We start from the raw sequence: 24,081 nt of genomic DNA, 5'->3' as shown, positions 1-24,081 counted from the left end.
TCAGACTTGGAAATGTTGCCGTTCCCAAGCTATCTCATTATATATTCCAAAATCCAAATTCCAAACTCTGAAACATTTGTGACCCCAAGCATTTCGGATAAGGGGTGGTCAACCAGTACTTTGTATTGTTGAGCAATTTTCCAGAGAGAAGGATATTCTGCTCACCAACATTCCTGCCTGTGCAGCAGATGAGAGAACATCAATGACAGGGAACTTCTGTGGAGATAAAAATTCCTGTTCCTAACATATTCACCATTCACTGTATAATTCAACATGTTGTCACAAAACACCTAAGTGATTGGCTGCACAAATCATGAAATGCTGTCACAGGTATCACAGTCGTAAATAACATCAAGTCTCATTCACTCAATTCTCGACTAGTTTAAGAGCTTTGTATTGAGAATGATGAACAGTTTGAACGCTTGCTGTTACACACAGAAGTCTCATGGCTCTCAAAAGGAGCCTCCTGAGATGCTTTTATGCATTTACTGAAACCATGATAAAATGCTTTGAAGCCTTGACTGCTTCATTTAGTAATCAACTCAAGAATATTCGGCATCACGTTGTTTATTTGTCAGAATGACAGTATTTGCAAAGTTTTGTGAAATCAGTCATCAATGACAAGGAAATGATATGAATCTTATCAAAGTCAAATCAGTCATCTCCACATTTCTGTCCAAGAGTCGACCTTTCCAATTTCCAAGCCCCTCTGAGTTGGAAGAGAAAGGCAGAATACCAGATGATGATCTTCAAGTAAACAGTACCCACCTGGGTGAGCTGTAAAAAGAATTGTCAGAGATTTCAGGATCTTCTGTCAATCCAAATTCCAGATTGAGAAATTAATCCATTCCTGAACACCTGAAATGAGCAATTAACTGGAAAGATGGAGGAAGAACTGATGACACTACAAAATGACTTTGAGGTGAAGCAACATATTTAGTGGACATTGTTTCAGTACAGTTGCCTATCTTCTTTCAAAGCAATGAAGCAGACTGCAAATGACTGAACGCAGAGATCTAAGGCTCCTTCTGAGCGACATTCTGCCTGATGTTGAGAAGCTGATGTCACTGCACATTAATGGAGTTTCTGGGAGATCACATAATGGATAGTCTCACCTGGTCCCTCAACACCACTTCTTTGGACAGGAAAGTACAGCAGCATCTCCATTTCCTGAGGAGATTGGAGCAAGCAAAACTTTCCATTTCCCACCACCCCACCCTGTCCCGCCACCCCATGCTGACAATTTTTACAAGAACACTATTGAGAGTGTCCTGACCAGCTGCATATCTCTCTGGTATGGGAATTGCAAGGGATCTGATCATAAGTCCGTACAAAGGATGTAAGGACTGCTGAAAGGATCATTAGGGTCTCTCTTCCACCCATGGGAGATATTTATCAGGAGTATCGTGTGTGCAGGGACCTTAGCATTGTCAATGATCCCTGCCATCTGTCCAACTGTCTCTTTGATCCCCTACCATCAGACAGGAGGTACCGTAGCATTAAAACAGCGATCGTTAGGATGGGAGACAGCTTCTTCCCCCGGGCCGTAAGATTACTGAACTCCCTGCCATGACCCAGGCCTCATCAGGTATGAAGCACCAGTAGCATTATACTGTTTACATTTTAACTTGTGTTGTAAATGCACCTTGTTAATTGTGGTAATATTACTTGGTGTTGTGTGTGAGTTTACTGTGTGTGTGCTGTGTTGTGCACCTTGCTCTGGAGGGATGTTGGTTTGTTTGGTGGTATATATGTGTATGGGTAAATAACTACTGTATATACAAGGGGTGATTGATAAGTTTGTGGCCTAAGGTAGAAGGAGTCAATTTTAGAAAACCTAGCACATTTATTTTTCAACATAGTCCCCTCCTACATTTACACACTTAGTCCAGCAGTCGTGGAGCATACATAGCAAAAGGATTTGAGTACAGGAGCAGGGAGGTTCTACTGCAGTTGTACAAGGCCTTGGTGAGACCGCACCTAGAGTATTGTGTGCAGTTTTGGTCCCCTAATCTGAGGAAAGACATTCTTGCCATAGAGGGAGTACAAAGAAGGTTCACCAGATTGATTCCTGGGATGGCAGGACTTTCATATGAAGAAAGACTGGATCGACTAGGCTTATACTCACTTGAATTTAGAAGATTGAGGGGGGATCTTATTGAAATGTATAAAATTCTAAAGGGATTGGACAGGCTAGATGCAGGAAGATTGTTTCTGATGTTGGGGAAGTCCAGAACGAGGGGTCACAGTTTAAGGATAAAGGGGAAGCCTTTTAGGACTGAGATGAGGAAAAACTTCTTCACACAGAGAGTGGTGAATCTGTGGAATTCTCTGCCACAGGAAACAGTTGAGGCCGGTTCATTGGCTATATTTAAGAGGAAGTTAGATATGGCCCTTGTGGCTAAAGGGATCGGGGGTATGGAGAGAAAGCAGGTACAGGGTTCTGAGTTGGATGATCAGCCATGATCATACTGAATAGTGGTGCAGGCTCGAAGGGCCGAATGGCCTACTCCTGCACCTATTTTCTATGTTTCTATGTTTCTATACGGATCCCTTCTTTGTAGAAGTCAGAGTCTTGGACCTCCAGAAGTGGTCTACAGCAGGGGTGATTGATAAGTTTGTGTCCCAAGGTAGAAGGAGATGAGTTATTAACTTCAAACTTTCTGCATAATTACTCAAAGAATTGAACTGCACGTGCATGTAACAGAAGCTGTATAACTCAACTCCTTCTACCCCAGGCCACGAACTTGTCAATCACCCCCTGCTGTGGACGTTTCCTGGAGGTCCAAGATCCGTATGCTCCACGACCGCTGGACTAAGTGTGTAAATGTAGGAGGGGACTATGTTGAAAAATAAATGTGCTAGGTTTTCTAAAATCGACTCCTTCTACATTAGGGCACAAACTTATCAATCACCCCTCGTACTTGAGTGCCACTTGTTAGGGACATTCATGAAACTTTGAGAAACTTTTAAAGATGGTAGACTTAATATAAGGAGTATTTCAAAGTTCTGAAGTCACCTGAAATGACAGTGAATGGAAAGAAAGGTGGGCAAGTACAAAATGCTGGAGGAACTCAGCAGGGCAGGCAGCATCTGTGGAAAAGAGTAAACATTCAACATTTTGGGCCGAGACCCTTCTTCAGGACAGAGGGAAGGAGAGAAGTCAGAATGAGAAGTTGGGGGAGGGAAGAAGGAAGTACAAGGTGGCAGATGATGGGTGAAACTGGGCAGGCAAGGAGATCAGATGAAACAAATATTGTCTGGGTAACCTTCAATGTTATGGCATGAACAGTGAATTGCCCCCTCCTCTCCTTCACCATTCCCCATTCCTGTTTCCCTCTCTCACCTCATCTCCCTACCTGCTCATCACCTCCCTGTGGTGCTCCTCCCCCTCCCCTTTCTTCCCTCGTCTTCAGTCCTCTCCTGTCAGATTCCACCTTCCCCAGCCCTTTACTATATCCCTTTCTCTAATCACCTTCCTTGCTCTTAACTTCACCCCTCCCCCTCTCTCGGTTTCCCCTATCACTCACTATCTTGTACACCTTTCTCCCCTCCTCCTACCTTCTTGTTCAGACTTCACCCCTTTTACCAAACCTGATGAAGGGTCTCGACTCGAAGCATCGACTGTTTCCTCTTTTCCATAGATGCTGCCTGGCCTGCTGAGTTCCTCCAGCATTTTCTGTGTGTTGCTGCGGATTTCCAGCCTCTGCAGATTTTCTTGTGTTTGACACAAGTATAATCTAGATTTGTAATCTGAATGAATTTTGTTAACATGATTCTCCTTTGACAGATCGAAACTTAAGCATTGTTCCACCTCCTGAAGTGCTGGAAGTTAACAAACCATATCAGCTGGAGTGCACTGGCCCAAAGGTCTTTCCAAATAACAGACTCGTACTCACCTGGCTCAGAGGGAGTGAGACTGTTCAACATAATTCCACAGAGGACCTAGGTCTCCCGGAAGATGGTCCATTGAAGAATGTCCTTAATTTCATTGCAAGTATTTCTGACGATGGAATGGTGTACACCTGCTTGGCAGATTTGATCTTGGACTCTAACACGACCATACAGATCGCAAATGCCTCTGTGACTCTGCAAACGTATTGTGAGTTCCATTTTGAAATTGATCTGCCCCCCTCACTCCCCACATTGGTTAAGAATTGGCAAAAATAAACAATGAGTGGCCCTGTTTTAAAAGCTTTCACATTCCTTGTTTTATCTGTTCAGCAAAAATTATTTATCTTGAACTAAGACTGAAAGTTTACAACTTCAGGGAATCATGGAAGTGGAAGATATTATTTGGCTGCAGATCACTGAAACAATTCCAAACGCCTGCAAATTCTGCACTTTTACCCAATACTCCCATGTCCCTCTTGGTGGTCAGTGCAGGTGGTGGGTATTGGATAGGGTCATAGAAAAGTACAGACCATCTAGTCTGCGCTGAACCACTTAGTCTACCTACTCTCATCAATCTGCATCAGTGCCATAGCCCTCCATACCACTACCATCCAGGTACCTACAGGCAGTCCCCGAGTTATGAATGTCCGACTTATAGACAACTCGTACTTACAATCCGAGGAAGGAGAACGCCGTCCGCCATTTTAAGTCAGATCGAGATGCCGTCCACCATTTTAAGTTGTTGCCGTCGACACTGTGTTGAGTGTTTATCTTTATATTTGGCTTAAATTTTTCTTAGTAAGATTTACCCTGACCCCCCCCCCCCCCCATTTTTAAGACAAAGATTGCTCTCATTAATTCAAAGTTGGAAATGTTGCCATTCCCAAGCTATCTCATTATATATTCCAAAATCCAAATTCCAAACTCTGAAACACTTGTGACCCCAAGCATTTCGGATAGGGGTGGTCAACCAGTACTTTGTATTGTTGAGCAATTTTCCAGAGAGAAGGATATTCCGCTTACCAACATTCCTGCCTGTGCAGCAGATGAGAGAACATCGATGAATTGCCCCCTCCTCTCCTTCACCATTCCCCATTCCTGTTTCCCTCTCTCACCTCATCTCCCTACCTGCCCATCACCTCCCTGTGGTGCTCCTCCCCCTCCCCTTTCTTCCCTCGTCTTCAGTCCTCTCCTGTCAGATTCCACCTTCCCCAGCCCTTTACTATATCCCTTTCTCCAATCACCTTCCTTGCTCTTAACTTCACCCCTCCCCCTCTCTGTTTCCCCTATCACTCACTATCTTGTACACCTTTCTCCCCTCCTCCTACCTTCTTGTTCAGACTTCACCCCTTCTTTTACCAAACCTGATGAAGGGTCTCGACTCGAAGCATCGACTGTTTACTCTTTTCCATAGATGCTGCCTGGCCTGCTGAGTTCCTCCAGCATTTTCTGTGTGTTGCTGCGGATTTCCAGCCTCTGCAGATTTTCTTGTGTTTGACACAAGTATAATCTAGATTTGTAATCTGAATGAATTTTGTTAACATGATTCTCCTTTGACAGATCGAAACTTGAGCATTGCTCCACCTCCTGAAGTGCTGGAAGTTAACAAATCATATCAGCTGGAGTGCACTGGCCCGAAGGTCTTTCCAAATAACAGACTCGTACTCACCTGGCTCAGAGGGAGTGAGACTGTTCAACATAATTCCACAGCGGACCCAGGTCTCCCGGAAGATGGTCCATTGAAGAATGTCCTGAATTTCAATGCAAGTATTTCTGACGATGGAATGGTGTACACCTGCTTGGCAGAGTTGATCTTGGACTCTTACGCGACCAGACAGATCGCAAATGCCTCTGTGACTCTGCAAACGTATTGTGAGTTCCATTTTGAAATTGATCTGCCTCCCTCACTCCCCACATTGGTTAAGAATTGGCAAAAATAAACAATGAGTGGCCCTGTTTTAAAAGCTTTCACATTCCTTGTTTTATCTGTTCAGCAAAAATTATTTATCTTGAACTAAGACTGAAAGTTTACAACTTCAGGGAATCATGGAAGTGGAAGATATTATTTGGCTGCAGATCACTGAAACAATTCCAAACGCCTGCAAATTCTGCACTTTTACCCAATACTCCCATGTCCCTCTTGGTGGTCAGTGCAGGTGGTGGGTATTGGATAGGGTCATAGAAAAGTACAGACCATCTAGTCTGCGCTGAACCACTTAGTCTACCTACTCTCATCAATCTGCATCAGTGCCATAGCCCTCCATACCACTACCATCCAGGTACCTACAGGCAGTCCCCGAGTTATGAATGTCCGACTTATAGACAACTCGTACTTACAATCCGAGGAAGGAGAACGCCGTCCGCCATTTTAAGTCAGATCGAGATGCCGTCCACCATTTTAAGTTGTTGCCGTCGACACTGTGTTGAGTGTTTATCTTTATATTTGGCTTAAATTTTTCTTAGTAAGATTTACCCTGACCCCCCCCCCCCCATTTTTAAGACAAAGATTGCTCTCATTAATTCAAAGTTGGAAATGTTGCCATTCCCAAGCTATCTCATTATATATTCCAAAATCCAAATTCCAAACTCTGAAACACTTGTGACCCCAAGCATTTCGGATAGGGGTGGTCAACCAGTACTTTGTATTGTTGAGCAATTTTCCAGAGAGAAGGATATTCCGCTTACCAACATTCCTGCCTGTGCAGCAGATGAGAGAACATCGATGAATTGCCCCCTCCTCTCCTTCACCATTCCCCATTCCTGTTTCCCTCTCTCACCTCATCTCCCTACCTGCCCATCACCTCCCTGTGGTGCTCCTCCCCCTCCCCTTTCTTCCCTCGTCTTCAGTCCTCTCCTGTCAGATTCCACCTTCCCCAGCCCTTTACTATATCCCTTTCTCCAATCACCTTCCTTGCTCTTAACTTCACCCCTCCCCAATACCAATACCAATCCAATACCCACCACTGCATCTGTCGGCTGGTGGCGCAGTCAGATCAGCACCAGGCTAGAGAATGGAGGTTCCCGAGTTCGATTTAGTGACAGACTACTCCCGTGCCGGGTTGATGTTGAGCTCACAACTCGACCTCGTTAAAAAAAAAACACTGCCACCTCCAGTTTAAATTCCCATGCGGAACATTGTGGAGGATCAAATACCCAAACCCAGCACAGCCCCCACTTGTCCCATTTAACCTGTCTCAGTGCGTTGCAGTTTAGCACCCGAAGAATTCAGTGTTGTCCTTGGGACCCAGTGGACCTCAGGAGCCATTGCAGGACGGGACCCGCCGCCCGCAGTGTTTCTGTTCCATTGATGGGAAGCAATCGCGATTGAAAACAAAGTGGAAGTAATAAAGCATTGGGAAAGAGATGAAACGCCATCAGTCATTGGAAAAGCATTAGGTTACAGTCGGTCAAAGATCGGAACAATTTTAAAGGATAACGGATAAAGTGAAAATAATGGAGCATGTGAAAGGCCCTGCCCCGATGAAAGCTACAATTGTTACTAAGCAATGCAGTGGTTTAATTATTGGATTACATACATTTCTTAAGTATTTTATATGCATGGAAAGGTAAAATATATACTATATACTGAGACAAACGTTTGGCTAACTGATGCTAAATAATACCAGATGTACTTGTTCCGACTTACATACAAATCTGACTTAAAGACGGACTCAGGAATGGAACTCGTACGTAACCCGGGGACTGCCTGTATCCTAACTTCTCTTAAGTGTTGAAATCAAGCTCAATGCACCACTTGACTGGCAGCTCATTCCACATTCTCACAACCATTTGAATGAAGTAGTTTCCCCTCGTATTCCCCTTAAACTTTTCACCTTTCACCCTTAACCCATCACCTCTGGTTGTGCAAAAAGCCTGCTAGCATTTACCCTATCTATACCCCTCATAATTTTGTATCATTCTATGAAATATCCACTCAATCTTCTACATTCCAAGAAATAAAGTGCAAACCTATTCATTCTTTCCTCATAACCCAGGTCCTGCAGTCTAGGGCAAATTCCTTGTAAATTTTATCTGCACTTTTCCAACCTTATTTACATCTTTCCAATAGGTAGGTGACCAGAACTGCACACAATACTCATACTCCAAATTAGGCCTTACCAATGCCTTATGAAGCTTCAACATAACATCCCATCTCCTGTACGCAATACTTGGATTTATGAAGGTAAATGTCCCAAAAGCTTTCTTTATGACCCTTCTTTAAGGATCAGCTCTTCTCTTGGGCCAGTATGGGTGGAACAAAATAGATTGAAAGACTACAACACGGAATAGGTCCTCCTGGCCCTTTGAATCACGCTCCCCCCCCCCCCCCCCCCCCAATCCACCATTTTAACCCGCCTAATCGCTGGACAATTTACAATGACCAGTTAATGCACCAACCAGTACATCTTTGGACTGTGGGAGGAAACCCACAAGGTCACGGAAAACATATAAACTCCTTACAGGTAGCATCAGGAATTGAATATGGATCACCCGCACTGTGAAGTGTTGTGCTAACCACTACACCACTGTGCCGCCCCAAACTAGCCACTCATTGAGATCACACTCTTGATAAATCAGTGAGAGTTTGCTCCTGTATCACTGCCCACAGGAGGAGCAAAGAGTTGGATCTTTGGGATGCCTGAAGAGCTGGAAGAGTTCAGAGAAAGGGCAAAGTGTGGAAACTGTTGATACTGATGTGGGTTTGATGAACTCCTGGTTGTGTACAGAGGCTTGTAAAGGTTTGGTCAGTTTTGCATCATTCCATCAGTATCTGAAAGACGCCAAGGCAAACCAATGTACAGTGAATTTCTTGTGTGTATTGCAGCTTTTCCAGAGCCTCCAATGATCCTCAACAGAGACCCTGTAGAAGTAAATCGGGAGACCACATTGACATGTGAGGTCTCAAACATCTACCCTACCGAGAAGGTGAGATTAAGGTGGTTTCAGGATGGTAAGGAATGGAATTCAGTTGCCATTAGATCAAATTCCACCACAGTCCAGGCAACAGCTACGTGGACACCACGAGAGATCGGTGTGACTGAACTCAACTGCATGGCAGATTTTGAGAACTATCCATCAGTTTCATCAAAGAATGATAGCATCACCATTGACATGTACGGTAAGTACGCTGGATAATTGAGCACTTTGACTAGACAGTTATCTTTCAGAGTTTCCCCCCTGCTCCTAAACAGTTAACAGGCAGCAACACAGAGCAGATTTCTTTTTTGTGTGGGGAGGGGTGGGTGGGTGGGAGGTGGTCAATGTCTTTTCTTTCAACAATGTCCACAGTTTTTCTGAATGTCATGGCTATCTGGAAAAGATGAATATGAGAGTTATATTCCGCAAGCACACTTCGACTATAAAATGAACCTTCGAACCCTTGAAGCAGATGTAGTTATTTAGCCGAGGGTTTATTAATGGAGCGGGTTCAATGGAGCATGTGACTAAGCCTGGCCATTAATCAGAATCCTGTTCAACACCATTGGCATATGTCATGAAATTTATTGTTTTGCAACAGCAGTACAATGTCATGTAGAATAACGAGAACAAGTTATAAATTACAAAAAGATATACATATCTGTATAGTATTGCAAAAAGAGAGCAAAAACTCAAATACTGAGGTAGTGTTCATCCATTCAGAAATCTGTGTACCAGGATAAGATCCTGTTGCAGAAGCAGCGACCGGCAATTGAATTTGTCAGAGATAGAAACTGAACGTGGGGTCAAAGTCTGCCAGCAAACGGATCATTAGATAGAAAGGAGACAGAAGTTTGCAGCAAAGTTAAATCAGAATCAGGTTTATTATTATTGACATGTGTTGTGAAATTTGTTGATTTGTAGCAGCAATTAGATGTGTGTGTGTGTGTGTGTGTGTGTGTGCGCGTACACATGTACCAAACTACTTCAGACCCAAGGAATTAATTCTGTGGATTATTTACCATTGCTTTGAAGGCAAAGTGCCATCTGAAAGTTACTAGCCAAGCCAACCCTGTTGTGGTGGTGAATGACAGCTTTACCAGGATTGCTCAGACTCAAAGACATTGTAGATAAGTGTGTGTGTTTAGTGTGTGTGTTTAGTGTGTGTGTTTAGTGTGTGTGTTTAGTGTGTGTGTTTAGTGTGTGTGTTTAGTGTGTGTGTTTAGTGTGTGTGTTTAGTGTGTGTGTTTAGTGTGTGTGTTTAGTGTGTGTGTTTAGTGTGTGTGTTTAGTGTGTGTGTTTAGTGTGTGTGTTTAGTGTGTGTGTTTAGTGTGTGTGTGTGTGTTTAGTGTGTGTGTGTGTGTTTAGTGTGTGTGTGTGTGTTTAGTGTGTGTGTGTGTGTGTGTGTGTGTGTGTGTGTGCTGCAAAGTTCCACTCAGCAGGATGCTCTGAACCAATGTGTCATTTGCTTTGATGAGATTGGGTCAGGAGTGAATGACACTGGGAACTGTGGGAGGGGATTTTGATAATTCCGGCAGCACCTTCTTTAGCCACTGGACACACAGTGAGGTAGGCGGGTGCTGTACCACAGACAGACTTCAACAGAGTCGCATTTGCTACCTCAGTCTAGTGGCGCAGAAGGGCTGCAGAACTCACTTTGAGAAAGTTCCTAACAATGTTTTCTGTTGTTACAGTTTTCTCCAACCCTGAAATCCACATCCCGATCACCACTGAGGGTATTCCGGTGAATATTACCTGCAGTGTGCTTGACGTCTCAGGGGAACTTCAACTCAGACTGAAGAAGGGAAGTGAGATATTAGTGAACAGGTCAGCCAGTACTGGGCTGACTATCTACCACACTGTGAATCCACGTGCAGACCTGAATGGACAGCAGTTCACCTGCGAGGCCGAGCTGACACTTGACCATCACTCCAACACCATTGTTAAGCAACAGTCCACCGCTCTCATTGTCTGGTGTAAGTGATCTGATTATTGACACTAAAGGCTGTTGAGTTATTTATTTCAAATGCAGATGAATGAACAACCAGCTCTCCTCCCACTCCATGCAGAACTCCTTAAACTACGGGAGTGTCCTGCAGTCTTCCCCCTTCCTTTCCAGTGCAGTTTTATCCAACTCTGAAATCCTCAGCTGCCTGACCTGCTGAGTCCCTCCAGCATTGTGTGTGAGTTGCTTTAGGAGTGTTTGACTGGATCAATCATCTCTCCTATTTTGATGTATCAGTACTGTGGAGACTCATGGGGCCATTGTACGTTAGTGTCCTGTTGTACAATTGGGAACAGTATTCTCTGTCCACACACAGCAAGGTCCCAATGCTGACATGACCGTTTGTGGGATGGGGGATAGGGTGAATGGCAGAGTGAAGACTTTAAGGTGTGCAAGGTCATTTTTTGTTACATAGAGAGTGGTAGCTTCCTGGAATGTGCTCACAGAAGCAGATATGATTTAACTTTTAATAATATTTAGACAGGCAGTGAATAGAGGGACACAGACCTTGTGCAGGCTGTTAGAATGGTATCTTGGTCAGTGTGCACAAGATGGGCTGAAGGGCTGTACTGAGTTATGTTTTATTTTTATTTTGTACTGTGTTATATTTATTTTTATCTATTGAGATACAGCACAGAATAGGCCGTTCTGGCCCTTCGAGCCACACCGCCCAGTAATCCCCTGATTTAACCCTTGCCTGATCAGAGGACAGTTTACAATGACCAATTAACCTCCCAACCGGTACGTCTTTGGACTGTTGGAGGAAACCAGGGCACCCAGAGGAAACCCATGCGGTGACAGGGAGAATGTACAGACTCCTTACAGACTGTAGCAGGAATTGATCCCTGGTTGCCTGTACTGTAGAGCATTGTGCTAACCGTTCTGTCCTGTGTTAAATTAGCTCAGGTTCATTAGAAGGAAATATTAAAGGAATTCATACAATTTGGGTTAATATGACAAATAATAAGGGAACACATCCGACATCAGTGTTGGGATGGGAATCTGGGGTTTGGATGGACAAGGTATGATTTGGGAGAATCAGTAGGGCTCTGTGAGTAGCAAATCTTGTCTGACAAATCGGTTGGAGTTTTTCGAAGAGGGGACCATGAGGATGGTGGTCAGGAGGGACAGGGCAGAGATGGTTAACTGGATTCACAAATGGTTTGCCAGTGGGAAGCAAAGGGGAATGGTGGAAACCTGTTTCTTCGGCTGAAGGCCTGTGATTAATGATATCCCGCAGAGACTGCTACTGGCATCTTTGTTGTTCGTTATTTATACAAGTAGAAACTATTTGGGTGTGAATGTACCAGGCCTGAGTTTGCAGATGGTACCAATGATATTGTAGGCAGTAAATACAGTTATCAGTAACTACAGGGACATCCTGGTTATCAAAGAGTGGGCCGAGGGCTGGCCAATGGTGTTCAATCCTGATCCGTTTGAGGGTGGGACTCACACAGTGAATGGAACCACCCTGGTGAGTGTAGTGGAACAAGTATTGAACAGGCAGGGACTGCCAAAGAGTCACCTTCATAGACACAGATATGTATTCACATGTGAGTGATTGGGTGGTGTAGGATCGTAGACCCCGAATGGCCTGTAACCGTACTATATCTCTAAATAAAATAAAAATTATATCCTTGAATCGTTACAATGAGGCCACTCAGCCCGTCAAGACCTTCCCTGCTCTTTTCAAATTAATCCATTTAGCTCCATTAGCCTTCCAACCTACGTTCCCTCGAGTCCATCCTTCAGCCTGATTGATTCCATTCCCCTCAGCCTTCAGGAACAGAGTTCCACATCAGAAACACTCCACATGAACAAGTTCCGCTCAACTCCCCACGGTTGCCTGGGACTCTGACTCGAAGGACTTTGAACCATCCACTGACAGGGTCACCTGATCACTATTTGCTCCGTCTAAATCTAAACCAAGTGAAATCTTCTTCAGTCCAATTCAAGTTTAATTGTCATTCAACCATAGATGAATACAGGCAAAGGAGAGAGCGTTAATAATGGGGTCAAGGTGCTAAAACACATTACAGACAGTCACACACAAGAACACATTCACGGAATAAGAGAGTCCAGGTTTGCCTCCTACACTCCTCCCACCCCCACCCAGAAGCACCTCGGCTTGATGTCCAGTTCTTGCATGTACTAATTAACAAACCCATATAGGTCATCAGTAAATTACAACGACACAGATTATGCACGTATATAGTCCAACCCCCCAGTCACTGTGATCATCTCTCGACTGACCCTGATGCCCAATGTCTGCTAGGCGATACCATGGCTTAGAGGCCCAGTCCTCACAAATACAGGAATATAATGAATAGTAATAAAGACACAAGCAGACAAATCTAAATGCATATAGTCCAGACCCCTCGGTTCAAATGGAATCTTCAATCAACCACTACAGCGCTATGCTGCCCCCGGTAGAGCACGACGGCTCAGACGCCTCACCCCCAGTGGCTGAAAAGCAAGTGAGCCCGTGGCTTGAGTCCCAAGTCCACTCATTGCCCCCTCTCTGACTCCCGGTGCCCTCTGACCCCCTTCCCATGCCCCCTGTCTGAACCCCTCCGTGCCCTCTCTCTGCCTCCCTGTGTCCTCTCTGAATTCCCACCCACAACCCCTCTCTGCCTTCCACCTCCCGTTCCCCCTCTGTGACCCCCCCCACCTCCAACGTGTCAATTTCCTGATTTCCCCCACCACCCCCCACCCTCCCAATGAAAATGTTGTATATTTTGTTTTGCTGATTAGTTTCTTTGGAGCCAGGCAACACTGACATGGCCAATTTCTGTTACCTGTTTCTGATTTCCCTTACGACACTGCTAAGCTTCCCTCGTGAACTAATGCCGTCCGTCTGGGGAAGGTGATTGTGCAAAGCTTTTGGTGACTCAGTAACCGGTGAACAACTGGAATAAACAGTATTCCCATGTCAGGGAGCAAACACCAAATGACTGTGTTGGTTTTGTTCTGCTCTTTGTGGGTGGAGCATACTTGGACAGCTTTCCACGTTGTGATCCTGTAACTCACTGAAACATTTTGTCTCGAGGTTTCCTGTCACCTGGCCAGCCTGTTAACAAAGGTCAACATAACTCTGTCCTTCGTAGGTTCCCTTTTGAACCCCAAGTTCCCCTCTTCTGTGACAACTGGTTTTGTAACGTCACTAACTAGAGAAACACATCTCGTGTTCCCACTCATCTCAGACATGTGCCCTCGTGTTCAAAGTAAATTTACTGTCAGAGTTCATACACGTCACCACATAGAACCCTGAGGTTCATTTGCCTCTGGGCATCTTCAGCAAATCCACAGAATAGTCACTAGAACAGGATCAATGAGAGATCAGAAGGCAGTAAACCACAAATACAAATTGAAATAAATAGCAATAAATAACCAGAACATGAGATAATAGTTGTGATTTTATACACCTTTATAAGATCAGTCTCACACACTCCAGATAATACAGTCTGAGCCTGTCTGACATGTCTCTGAGACTCAGCTCAACAGGACTTTTCAAGGAGTAAATGAAGAGGTGGGGAAGCACTGGGACAATTCAGAAACAAAAACACAATGTTGGCAACACACAAGTCGGGCCAAGTTAACACTTCAGATCTCTAACTCTTCGTCAGGCACTTTTGGGGACCTCAGGTTAGCTAATGCTGGATGTTCCAGAGAGTATGGAGTGGGGAGAGGGGAGAGGTTTGGGGAATAAGAGATCCTGAATCCAGTCTGAGATGGGTTCTGATACCTGCCCAAAACTTCTAGAAGGTGGTATCTGATTTCTAAATGACATTGAACCCATGAACACTACCTCATGACTTTTTATTCTGCACTACTTATTTTAATTTAACTATTTAATAGACATATACTTGGTGTAATTCAGCTTCCTTTATATTTAACAAATCGTCATTGAGCTATACTGGTGATATTAAATCTGATTCTGATCTGTAACTTGTCACCTTTCCTTTCTGTTGCTATTTCCAAGGTGGAGTACTGGAATTATACAATTTCCACCAATATTGAAATAACAATGCTCATTATCTCTCCTTTGAGGATCTCAGGGAAGGAATGGGCTCAGTGCAGGGAGGGTTAAAAGAGTTGAGGCTCAATATCAAAATGCATGATGCACTGCCACCCTGTGGAATTGCTATGAACTGCAGGCTTCCTCAGCTCTCCTCGAAAGCAGGATGTTACCAATGCTCAACAGGCATTCATACTGTAACGCACATCTTTCACTGTTCTAAATGTGAACCACTGCCAACTACAGGCATGAAGCTTACTGCTGTCAACCCCTGACAGAGATCAGCAAATTACTCAGTAGATGACAAAGTAATTCCATTAGGGATAACGGAGCCACTGTTATACTGTATTGTTATTGATTGTGATGCTTATCCCAGGTTGGGACCCTAGAACTTGCAGGCATTGGTTTAAGCTGAGAGGGGGGAGGTGCAATAGGACCCTGAGGAGAAACTTTGTCACCGAGAGGCTATATGGAATGAGCTACCAGATGAAAAAACTCTCAAAGGTTCATTTGTTATCACAGTATGTACGCAGATATAACTGTGAGATTCATCTTCTTCAGACAGCCAGGAAATAAAGAAAAATATGGAAGCCACTCATGCCCCTCCCCCACACAACAAAACTTGCAAATCACCCCAAATTTCAATGGTAACAGCAACAAGAGCATAAAATCCTCCCTCCCCCACACAGAAAAACAAAATCACTGAACTGCAAGAACATCAACCCCCTCGCAAAGAAAAACTTACAAATCGGGCCAAATTTAATTTGCACAGTGGCAACAAGAGCATCAAACTTCAAAATTAAACCACTTATACGGCAGGAAGAAAGAATGTGCAAAAACACAGATTATAAAAGACATAAAGCTGAAAAAGAGTCACTATATCACAGAGCTTTGGTAACTATGCTAATTACATTTAATAAACCATAAGATAAAGGAGCAGAATTAGGCCATTTGGCCCAATGATTTTGCTCTGTCATTTCATCAATGCTGATCCATTTTCCCTCTCAGTCCCAATCACCTGCTTTCTCCCTGCGTCCTTTCATGCCGTGACCAATCGAGAATCTGTCAACCTCCGCTTTAAATATACCCAATGACTTGGCCTCCATAGTTTCCTGTGGCAACAAATTCCACAGATTCACCACTCTCAGGCTGAAGAACTTCTTCCTCATCTGCAATCTAAAAGGACATCCCTCTATTCCGTGGCTGTGTCCTTTGGCCCCGGACTCTGCCACTCTCCTCTCCAAAATCCACTCTATTGAGGCCTTTCAACACTCGATAGGTGTCAACGAGATTCCCCTCATTCTTTTGAATTCCAGTGAGTACAGACCCAGAGCGGTCAAACGCTCCTCCTATGACAAGCCTCTCAATGCAGGAATCATTTTCATGAAGCTCCTTTGAGCCTTCTCCAGTTTCAATTAAGAAGGCAAGTCATTTGATAAGGTACCCCATACAAGGCTTATTGAGAAAGTAAGGAGGAATGGGATCCAAGGGGACATTGCTTTGTGGATCCAGAATTGGCTTGCCCACAGAAGGCAAAGAATGGTTGTAGATGGGTCATATTCTGTATGGAGGCCGGTGACCAGTGGTGTGCCTCAGGGATCTGTTCTGGGACCCCTACTCTTTGTGATTTTTATAAATAATCTTGGTGAGGAAGTGGAGGGATGGGTTAGTAAATTAGCTGATGACACAAAGATTGGAGGTGTTGAGGATAGTGTTGAGGGCTGTCAGAGGTTATGGCGGGATATTGATAGGATGCAAAACTGGGCTGAGAAGTGGAAGATGGAGTTCAACCCAGATAAGTGTGAAGTGGTTCATTTTGGTAGGTCAAATATGATGGCAGAATATAGCATTAATGTTAAGACTCTTAGCAGTGTGGAGAATCAGAGGGACCTTGTGGTCAGAGTCCGTAGTACACTCAAAGCTGCCACGGAGGTTGACTCTGTGGTTAAGAAGGCATATGGTGCATTGGCCTTCATCAATCGTGGGATTGAGTTTAAGAGCCGAGAGGTAATGTTACAGCTATATAGGACCCTTGTCAGACCCCACTTGGAGTACTGTGCTCAATTCTGGACACCTCACTACAAGAAAGACATAGAAACCATAGAAAGGGTGCAGAGGAGATTTACAAGGATGCTGCCTGGATTGGGGAGCATGCCTTATGAGAATAGATTGAGTGAACTCGGCCTTTTCTCCTTGGAGCAACGGAGGATGAGAGGTGACCTGATAGAGGTGTACAAGATAATGAGAGGAATTGATTGTGTGGATAGTCAGAGGCTTTTTCCCAGGACTGAAATGGCTAGCATGAGAGGGCGATAGTTTTAAGGTGCTTGGAAGTAGGTACAGAGGAGATGTCAGGGCTAAGTATTTTACTCGGAGAGTGATGAGTGCGTGGAATGGGCTACTGGCAGATAAGGGGCCTAAAACTGCTCACAATACTCCAAGTGAGGCCTCACCAGTGCTTCATAAAGCCTCAACATTACCTTCTTGCTTTTATATTTTAGTCCTCTCAAAATGGTCTGAAAATCACTTGGACAGGTCCATAGATAGGAAAGTTTATTCGCATTTCGATCAAATATTAGCATGTAAGTGACTCTGACTGTGGAATGATTGTTGGTGCCAGACAGGGTGGTTTGAGTATCTCAAGCTGCTGACCTACTGAGATTTTCAGGCACAACAAGAGTTGCCGAGAATGGTGTGAAAAACAAAACACATCCAGTGGGTGGTGATTCTGTGGACAAAAGCAGCTTGTTAACAAGAAAAGTCAGAGGAGACTGGCCAGAGTGGTTCAAGCTGACAGGAAAGTGACAGTAACTCAAATAACCACTTGTTAAACAGTGGTGTGCAGAAGAGCATCTCTGAATGCACAACACGTCGAACCATGAAGTGGATGGGCTACAGCAGCAGAAGACCACACTGGGCTCTTCAGGTATACCTAATAAAGTGGCCACTGAGTGTGTTTGACTTGCTGTGCTTGGTGGTAGCACAGGGTATTAAAGTAAAAGTCTCTCTTACTCTGAGAAGTGGAACTTCGTCAGCACCAAAATCACCAAGGAACAATTCTGTGCTCTTAACTTTCAGCTTTTAATTTCTATTTTTAACCAAATTTACAGATTCTCCAAAGAAAGCACAGATCTCCGGAAAGCAGGACTGGATTGAAGGGGAATCCCAGATTTTAACCTGTCGCGCAGATGCCAACCCAGTTCCTGATGTGCACTGGATCAAAGATGGAAAAACGATCAGTCGTGGTGAGAGACTGCATGTCCCCTCGGTCCAGCTGGGAGACAGTGGTCGGTACATTTGCGGAGTCAGCAATGATATTGGTTCCACCAGCTCCTCTCATGATGTAGAGATCTTGTGTAAGTTCAGGAGGTTTCTTTGTGGAATAGACCATAAGACATAGGAGCAGAATAAGTTGCTTTATTCCCTGCCTGTACAATATCATCACATAGTCAGATCAAAAACAAACAAAATATGCCCAGGGCACAAGGGATTGGCAGCTCTGCAAAATGGAACTTCAGTTTAATGTCTGAGTTAAAGGACAGCACTGGGCCAGTGTAGGACCTCCTCAGAACCCCACTGTAAAGTCAGCCTAAATGAGGGGTGCCAAACCCCTTTGGGGGTCGTGTGTCCAAATTGGTGATGATCTTCTGAAAAATGTCTGTTGCGTGTCATGGTAATTTTGTGCCGAGATTATCAGGGATCAGCTTCATTCACCATATACAAAGCATGGATTAGGAATTTGCGGTGGTGTGTGGGTGAGGGTGTGACCGTGACAAAATACAACAACATTCAACATTTATAGAGAATTATGTAAAAATAAAGTTGAAAGCATGAATGTGGAGTAAAACGTGCATAAATATTGAAACACAAGCATGGATTTACAATGTGAACAACATGATCAAAAATGGTTTAAAGTGTTTACAGTGCAGTGATATGATGGGGTTAATAGATATCATTGATTATTAAATCAGTTAATGACTCCATAATAATTTGTAATTGTTACTTACACATAAATTACAATTTGTACATTCATTATGTAACCATTAATAAAAGTATAACAGACAAGATTGAAAGAAATGAAAAAAATCAAAAGAATCAGGGGGCATTGCTGCATGCCAACAGAGTTTCTGCATTTGCCATCCTGGGCACACAGGCCATAGGTTCACCAACACCCCTGGCCTCGATTTTGTGCTCCACTCTCTGGCGTACAACTTAAATCCAGAACAGTTTGAAACGAGACTGGCGGTGCTCCCGTGAGCCACAGTGGACACGGTGAGTTAGTGCTGAGATTCTTCACCTCATGTTTCCTGGAGAAAACTGTGGGCTGGGGCCAAATCCCACCCACCAGAGAAGCAGACAGTGGGATTGCTCCCTGCACAAGGCTCTCTTAAAATGCTTCTGGTTGAGAGGAGCTCATGTGGCTCGAGAGAGAATCTGTTGTTTCTCAGCCTGACAACGACGAGAGTTCTGGGCTCATCACATAGAGAGATGATTTGTTTACTGAGAGAGGACTCTGGAATGAAGGCTCTCAGGACTTTGACCACAGCTGCTCAGGAGTGAGCTCAGCACACAGTCCAATGTGATTTTCCAGCCCTCTGAATACACAGTGTAGTGATGTCTAGGGAGGGGTTGGGTTGTTGATGGAATAGGTTTATAAAGGTCAGTACAACATCATGGGACAAAGGGCCCACCCTGTTCTGTGTCCTATGGGAGGGGCTGGTTAATTTCACTCTTTTCACTCTTTTCCAGATAAACCACGAAACACAACTATATCAGTAAATAACAAAACCGTGTCCGGGCTTACAGTCTTCATCAGAGAAGATGATGAAGTTACAATGACCTGTCACTCCATTGGAAACCCCCAAGTAACACTGGAATGGGAAAAGCCCGGTCAGGGCGTCAAAGGGTTCTCCACATTTCCCGGCAGTCCTGGGGTTCTCCACATTTCCCAGGCAACATCAGAACACAAAGGAATTTACAAGTGTAGAGCCAGCAATGAACTTGGAACAGATGAGGAGCAAGTGGAAATCAAGATGGAAGGTCAGTTAGTTACCTTGGTCACAGTGCATGGATGAGAAAATAAATAATTAACCCTTTCAGAGCCGAGATATCATCCCCGTGTGATCACGAGTAAATGCTGAGAGTTATGACATGCCCAGGATTAACAAAGGTGTACAGTTTCTCTCTACATCAGACCGTGCGTGGCTCGTTGGATGGTACTCCTGCCTCGAGTCAGGAGATTAGCGGTTCAATCCCTCTCAAGTAACTTGGGCATTAAAACCAGGCTAGTGTCCTGTGCAGTACTGAGAAAGCAGTCTCAGACATACCAGCTGTCAGGTGGAGTGTTAAACTGAGCTTCTGTCTGGTTCCTGAGATTGACGTCCTGTTATTCATTATTTTCCCCTATTCCTCTGCACACTAACAGCAAAGGAGCAAATGGGCAAAAACAAGCAAGTCTGTAGATGCTGGAAATCCAAAGCAACACTAACAAAGTTCTGGAGGAACTCAGCAGGCCAGGCAGCATCCATGGAAGAGTAAACAGTTGATGTTTCGGGCCAGGACCCAACGTGATGTCCCTTCGTGAGTCCTGCTGAAGGGTCTCTGTCCGAAACCTTGACTGTTTACTCTTTTCCATAGATGCTGCCTGGCCTGTTGAGTTCCTCCCACATTTTGTGTGTGTTGAAATAGGCAAACTACCTTTAAGAGTAATGAAGAAAGAAAATGTTGGGATACTCAGCAGGTCCAGCAGCATCTTGGAAGAGAGAAACAGAGCTTCAAGTCGGATCTAATGAATGGTCATTGGTCTGGAAGGTTAACCCTGTTTACTGCCAAGTACTCCTATTCCTGTGTTTTTATTTCCGATTTCCAGCATCTGTACTGTTTTGCTTTGAGATCTCTGCCTCAAACAGTGCTGCTGTGTAAATGGCCCTTGACTGTTTGTACCCGTCTACGTTTCGGGCTGACATCCTTCCTCAGGACTGAGAACGAAGGGGGAAGACACCAGACTAAAACTGTGGGTGGAGGGGAGGGATAGCTAGAAGGTGATAGGTGAAGCTAGGTGGATGGGAAAGATGAAGGACTGGAGAGGAAGGAATCCGATAGAAGATTGTGGACCGCAGGAGAAAGGGAATGAGGAGGGGACCCAAGGGGAGCTGATAGGCAAGTCAGAAGAGGTAACAGCTCTCAGGAGGGAATAGCAAAAGAGGAAAGTGGAAGGGAATTCTTTTTGAACTGAAAGGAGAATTCGAGATTTATGCCATCAGGTTGGAGGCTACCCAGGGGGAATACAAGGTGATGTTCCTTCACCCTGAGGGTGGCCTCATCTTGGTACAAAGTAGACCATGGATGGACATGAATGGGAGTCAGAATTAAAATGTTTTGGTAGATGGAGTGGAGGTGCTCGACAAAGCTGTCCCCTGATGAACGGTGGATCTCATCAATGTAGAAGAGGCCACATTGGGAGCACCGGACACAATAGACAACCCAGTAGATTCACAGGGGACGTGTTGCCTCACCTGGAAGGACTGTCTGGGGCCCTGAACGGACATGAAGGAGGACGTGAATGGGCAGCTCTAGCACTTTGCAGGGATACGTGCCAGGAGAAAGTTTAACGAGGAGAGAAAAATGAGGGAATTACTGAGGGAGTGATCTCTGCAGAGAGAGTGAGGAGGTAAAGATATGTTTAGTTGTAGAATCCTTTGAGATGGTGGACATTGATGAGAATGATGTGTTGGATGCAGAGACTCACGGGGTTGTAGGTAAGGACAAGAGGACCTCGATCACTGTTAAGGTGGTGGGACGATGGAGTGAGCACAGATGGTCGGAAAATGCAGGAGATGCGGGTGAGGGTGGCAACATCTTTCATACGAAAGGACAAGCAGAAGGGAACACTATTCCAAATGTGGCCCCACTGACATCCTGTACAGCTGCTACCCTCGATGCTCTGACTGAAGAAGCCTTTGTCCCCATACCGTCTGCCTGTGACACCACTTTAACGGAACTGAGATCTCTGGATCTCTCTGTTCCACAGCACACCCCAGGGCTCTGCCGTTCACTGTGAAAAGTCCTACACTGATTTCACTTTCCAAAATGCAACACCTCGCACTGATTGATCAATTGAGTTCCAGCACGGGACAGTCCTTTCCGGCCCTTCGAGCTGCGGCGCCTAGCAACCCCCGATTTAACCCGAGCCCAATCACGGGACAGTTTGCAATGACCAATTAACCTACCAGCTGGTACGTCTTTGGACAGTGGGAGGAACTCCATGCAATCTCCATAGAGACAGTTGAACCTGGGTCGCTGGTCCTGTAAAGCTGTGCTAACCACTATGTTAACTTGCCACCATATCAGAATTAAACTCCATTTGCTATTCCTCTGTTTACTTGCATAGCTGATCAAGATCTCTCTGCAATTCCTGATAACCATCTTCACTGTCTATAACCAGCTGTGCCTCTTGTCATCTGCAAGCTTTCTAAACATGTCCCTGTATGTTCTCAACCAAATAGCGACGGGCCTCACTCTGAACCCTGGGCACACAGCTCATCACGGGCTTCCAACCCGAGGGAGCACTCTCTGAGGTGCTGCCTTTCAGCCGAGGAATTAAACAGCCTGCTTTTTTTTGCTGGGGGGGTGGAGGGGGATCATTGCTTGCTGCCACTGACGTTCAGGAGGTGGAGCTGGGAGGTAGGACTTTGGGGTTCTCACGTTTAACTGTCATTCATTCTTTCGGGCACTTCTCTGTTTTCGTGGATGTTTGCAAAGAAAAAGCACTTCAGATAGTATATTGCATGCATTTCTCTGACAATAAATTGGGCCTTTGGACCTTTGAAACTTTGCAAACAAAATGACAAACTCCAAGAAGAGCAGATGCATTCCAGTGGGATCCTGGTCACTGTTTGCTCCTCAACCAGCGTTATTAAAGCAGATTATGGCATTGCCTTGTGTTTGTTTCTAGGACTTGCTGGGTGAAATTTGGCAAGAATGATTGTGATGTCAAAATGTTTGTTGTGTAGTATGTGTTTTTTTAGAAAATGAGGAAGCATGGGAGATAAACCAGTAATGTCCATGAAATGTACAACATTGTGGGATTTTCAGAAGGTATTGATGTATTTGCCTGAGACAGTTAATGATTGTGTCATGGCTTTTGTGCATGTTCCCCAGGTGATGATTGGAAGATGGCGCTGATTATCTCGCTAGCCATCGTAATACCGTTACTCTTGCTGGTAGTCGCCTACGTCCGAATAAACAGGGCTCGGAAAACAGGGCATTACAAGGTCATGAATGCAGTACCCCACAAAAATCAGGAAATCCCTTCTGGGAATGATCAGGTATCTTTTCCTTTAAAAGAAGTGAATTCAGACAAAGTTCTAAACAATAACCACTCACAGACTAATATAAATGGTGTTACATCGATCAATTCTGCACAGATAAAACAATAATTTAATGACTATTGTTATTGAGGGACTCTGCTGATTCCAATACTACAGTCCATCGGCAACATATACTGTGCTAAATGCAAGGACACTTCACTCCCAAGAGTGTTGAATTCCGGGCTGTTTTTGAATCAATTCATCAAAAAGTTGATTTGGATTTCTACAAAGATGGAGTCACCACCTGAACATGGCCATCGGGGCTAATTCAGCAGTAAGAGCATTTGAGCCCGGCAACTTTCCGTCCCGCTCATGGAAATTACCGTTGGATCACAGACTTGTTCACGTGTTGCAAACATCTACTTCCGTGGTAACTATTTGCATAAATGACACAAATATTGTCTTTATATTCTGTTACAAGTGGATAAAATGTGAGAAAATACCTTTTGCAGCATTCTCATCCTCTTGTTTAAATAGTCGATATCCGATCACTTTCTATCCCTGTAATCTCCTCCAGTGACACAACTCCCCGAGGACTTTCTGGCTGTCCATTGCTGATTCATCCCTGCACTAGGGGGAGCTGTGCTTGCAGCTGCCTTCAGTGTTAAACTCTGCAGTTCCCGGCCCCGACCACACGGTGTCTCTCTCTTGTTTAGCATCCCCTGATGTCCATCGATGTACGGTTCTGGGAGTGTTATAAATAGAAGTCAGGGGCGTTCTGGCCGAGTGCACTCCTAAATAAATTTGTGTTCTAATCCTACCCAGACCGAATTCCATCGAATATATTTAGTGATGGCGCATCCACAACCTGTGCATGAAGAATTCCGTCAATTTACAGCTGGAGAGAAGAAATTCCTCCCTAATTCAGTCCCGAATGA

The 24,081-nt window shown here is 44.6% G+C and overlaps 1 protein-coding gene across 1 annotated transcript in view; it reads left to right on the top strand.

Moving 5' to 3' along the window:
* Nucleotides 1–23,310, top strand: part of LOC140740241 (vascular cell adhesion protein 1-like) — a 38,711-nt gene extending 15,401 nt beyond the window's left edge. The window contains exons 3-9 of the mRNA XM_073069342.1: nucleotides 3,791–4,102; nucleotides 5,455–5,766; nucleotides 8,720–9,013; nucleotides 10,506–10,787; nucleotides 17,945–18,190; nucleotides 19,584–19,874; nucleotides 22,995–23,310. Of these exons, the coding sequence (XP_072925443.1) occupies nucleotides 3,791–4,102; nucleotides 5,455–5,766; nucleotides 8,720–9,013; nucleotides 10,506–10,787; nucleotides 17,945–18,190; nucleotides 19,584–19,874; nucleotides 22,995–23,272 (2,015 nt within the window). The 3' untranslated portion in view covers nucleotides 23,273–23,310. The remainder of the gene's footprint in view (nucleotides 1–3,790; nucleotides 4,103–5,454; nucleotides 5,767–8,719; nucleotides 9,014–10,505; nucleotides 10,788–17,944; nucleotides 18,191–19,583; nucleotides 19,875–22,994) is intronic.
* The last annotated feature ends 771 nt before the right edge of the window (nucleotides 23,311–24,081 follow it).

This window comes from Hemitrygon akajei, chromosome 16 (genome assembly GCF_048418815.1).
Source record: "Hemitrygon akajei chromosome 16, sHemAka1.3, whole genome shotgun sequence".
NCBI classification, from domain to species: Eukaryota; Metazoa; Chordata; class Chondrichthyes; order Myliobatiformes; family Dasyatidae; genus Hemitrygon; species Hemitrygon akajei.
Note: the sequence above shows the minus strand (reverse complement) of the source record. Positions and strands in the feature narration are given on the sequence as shown.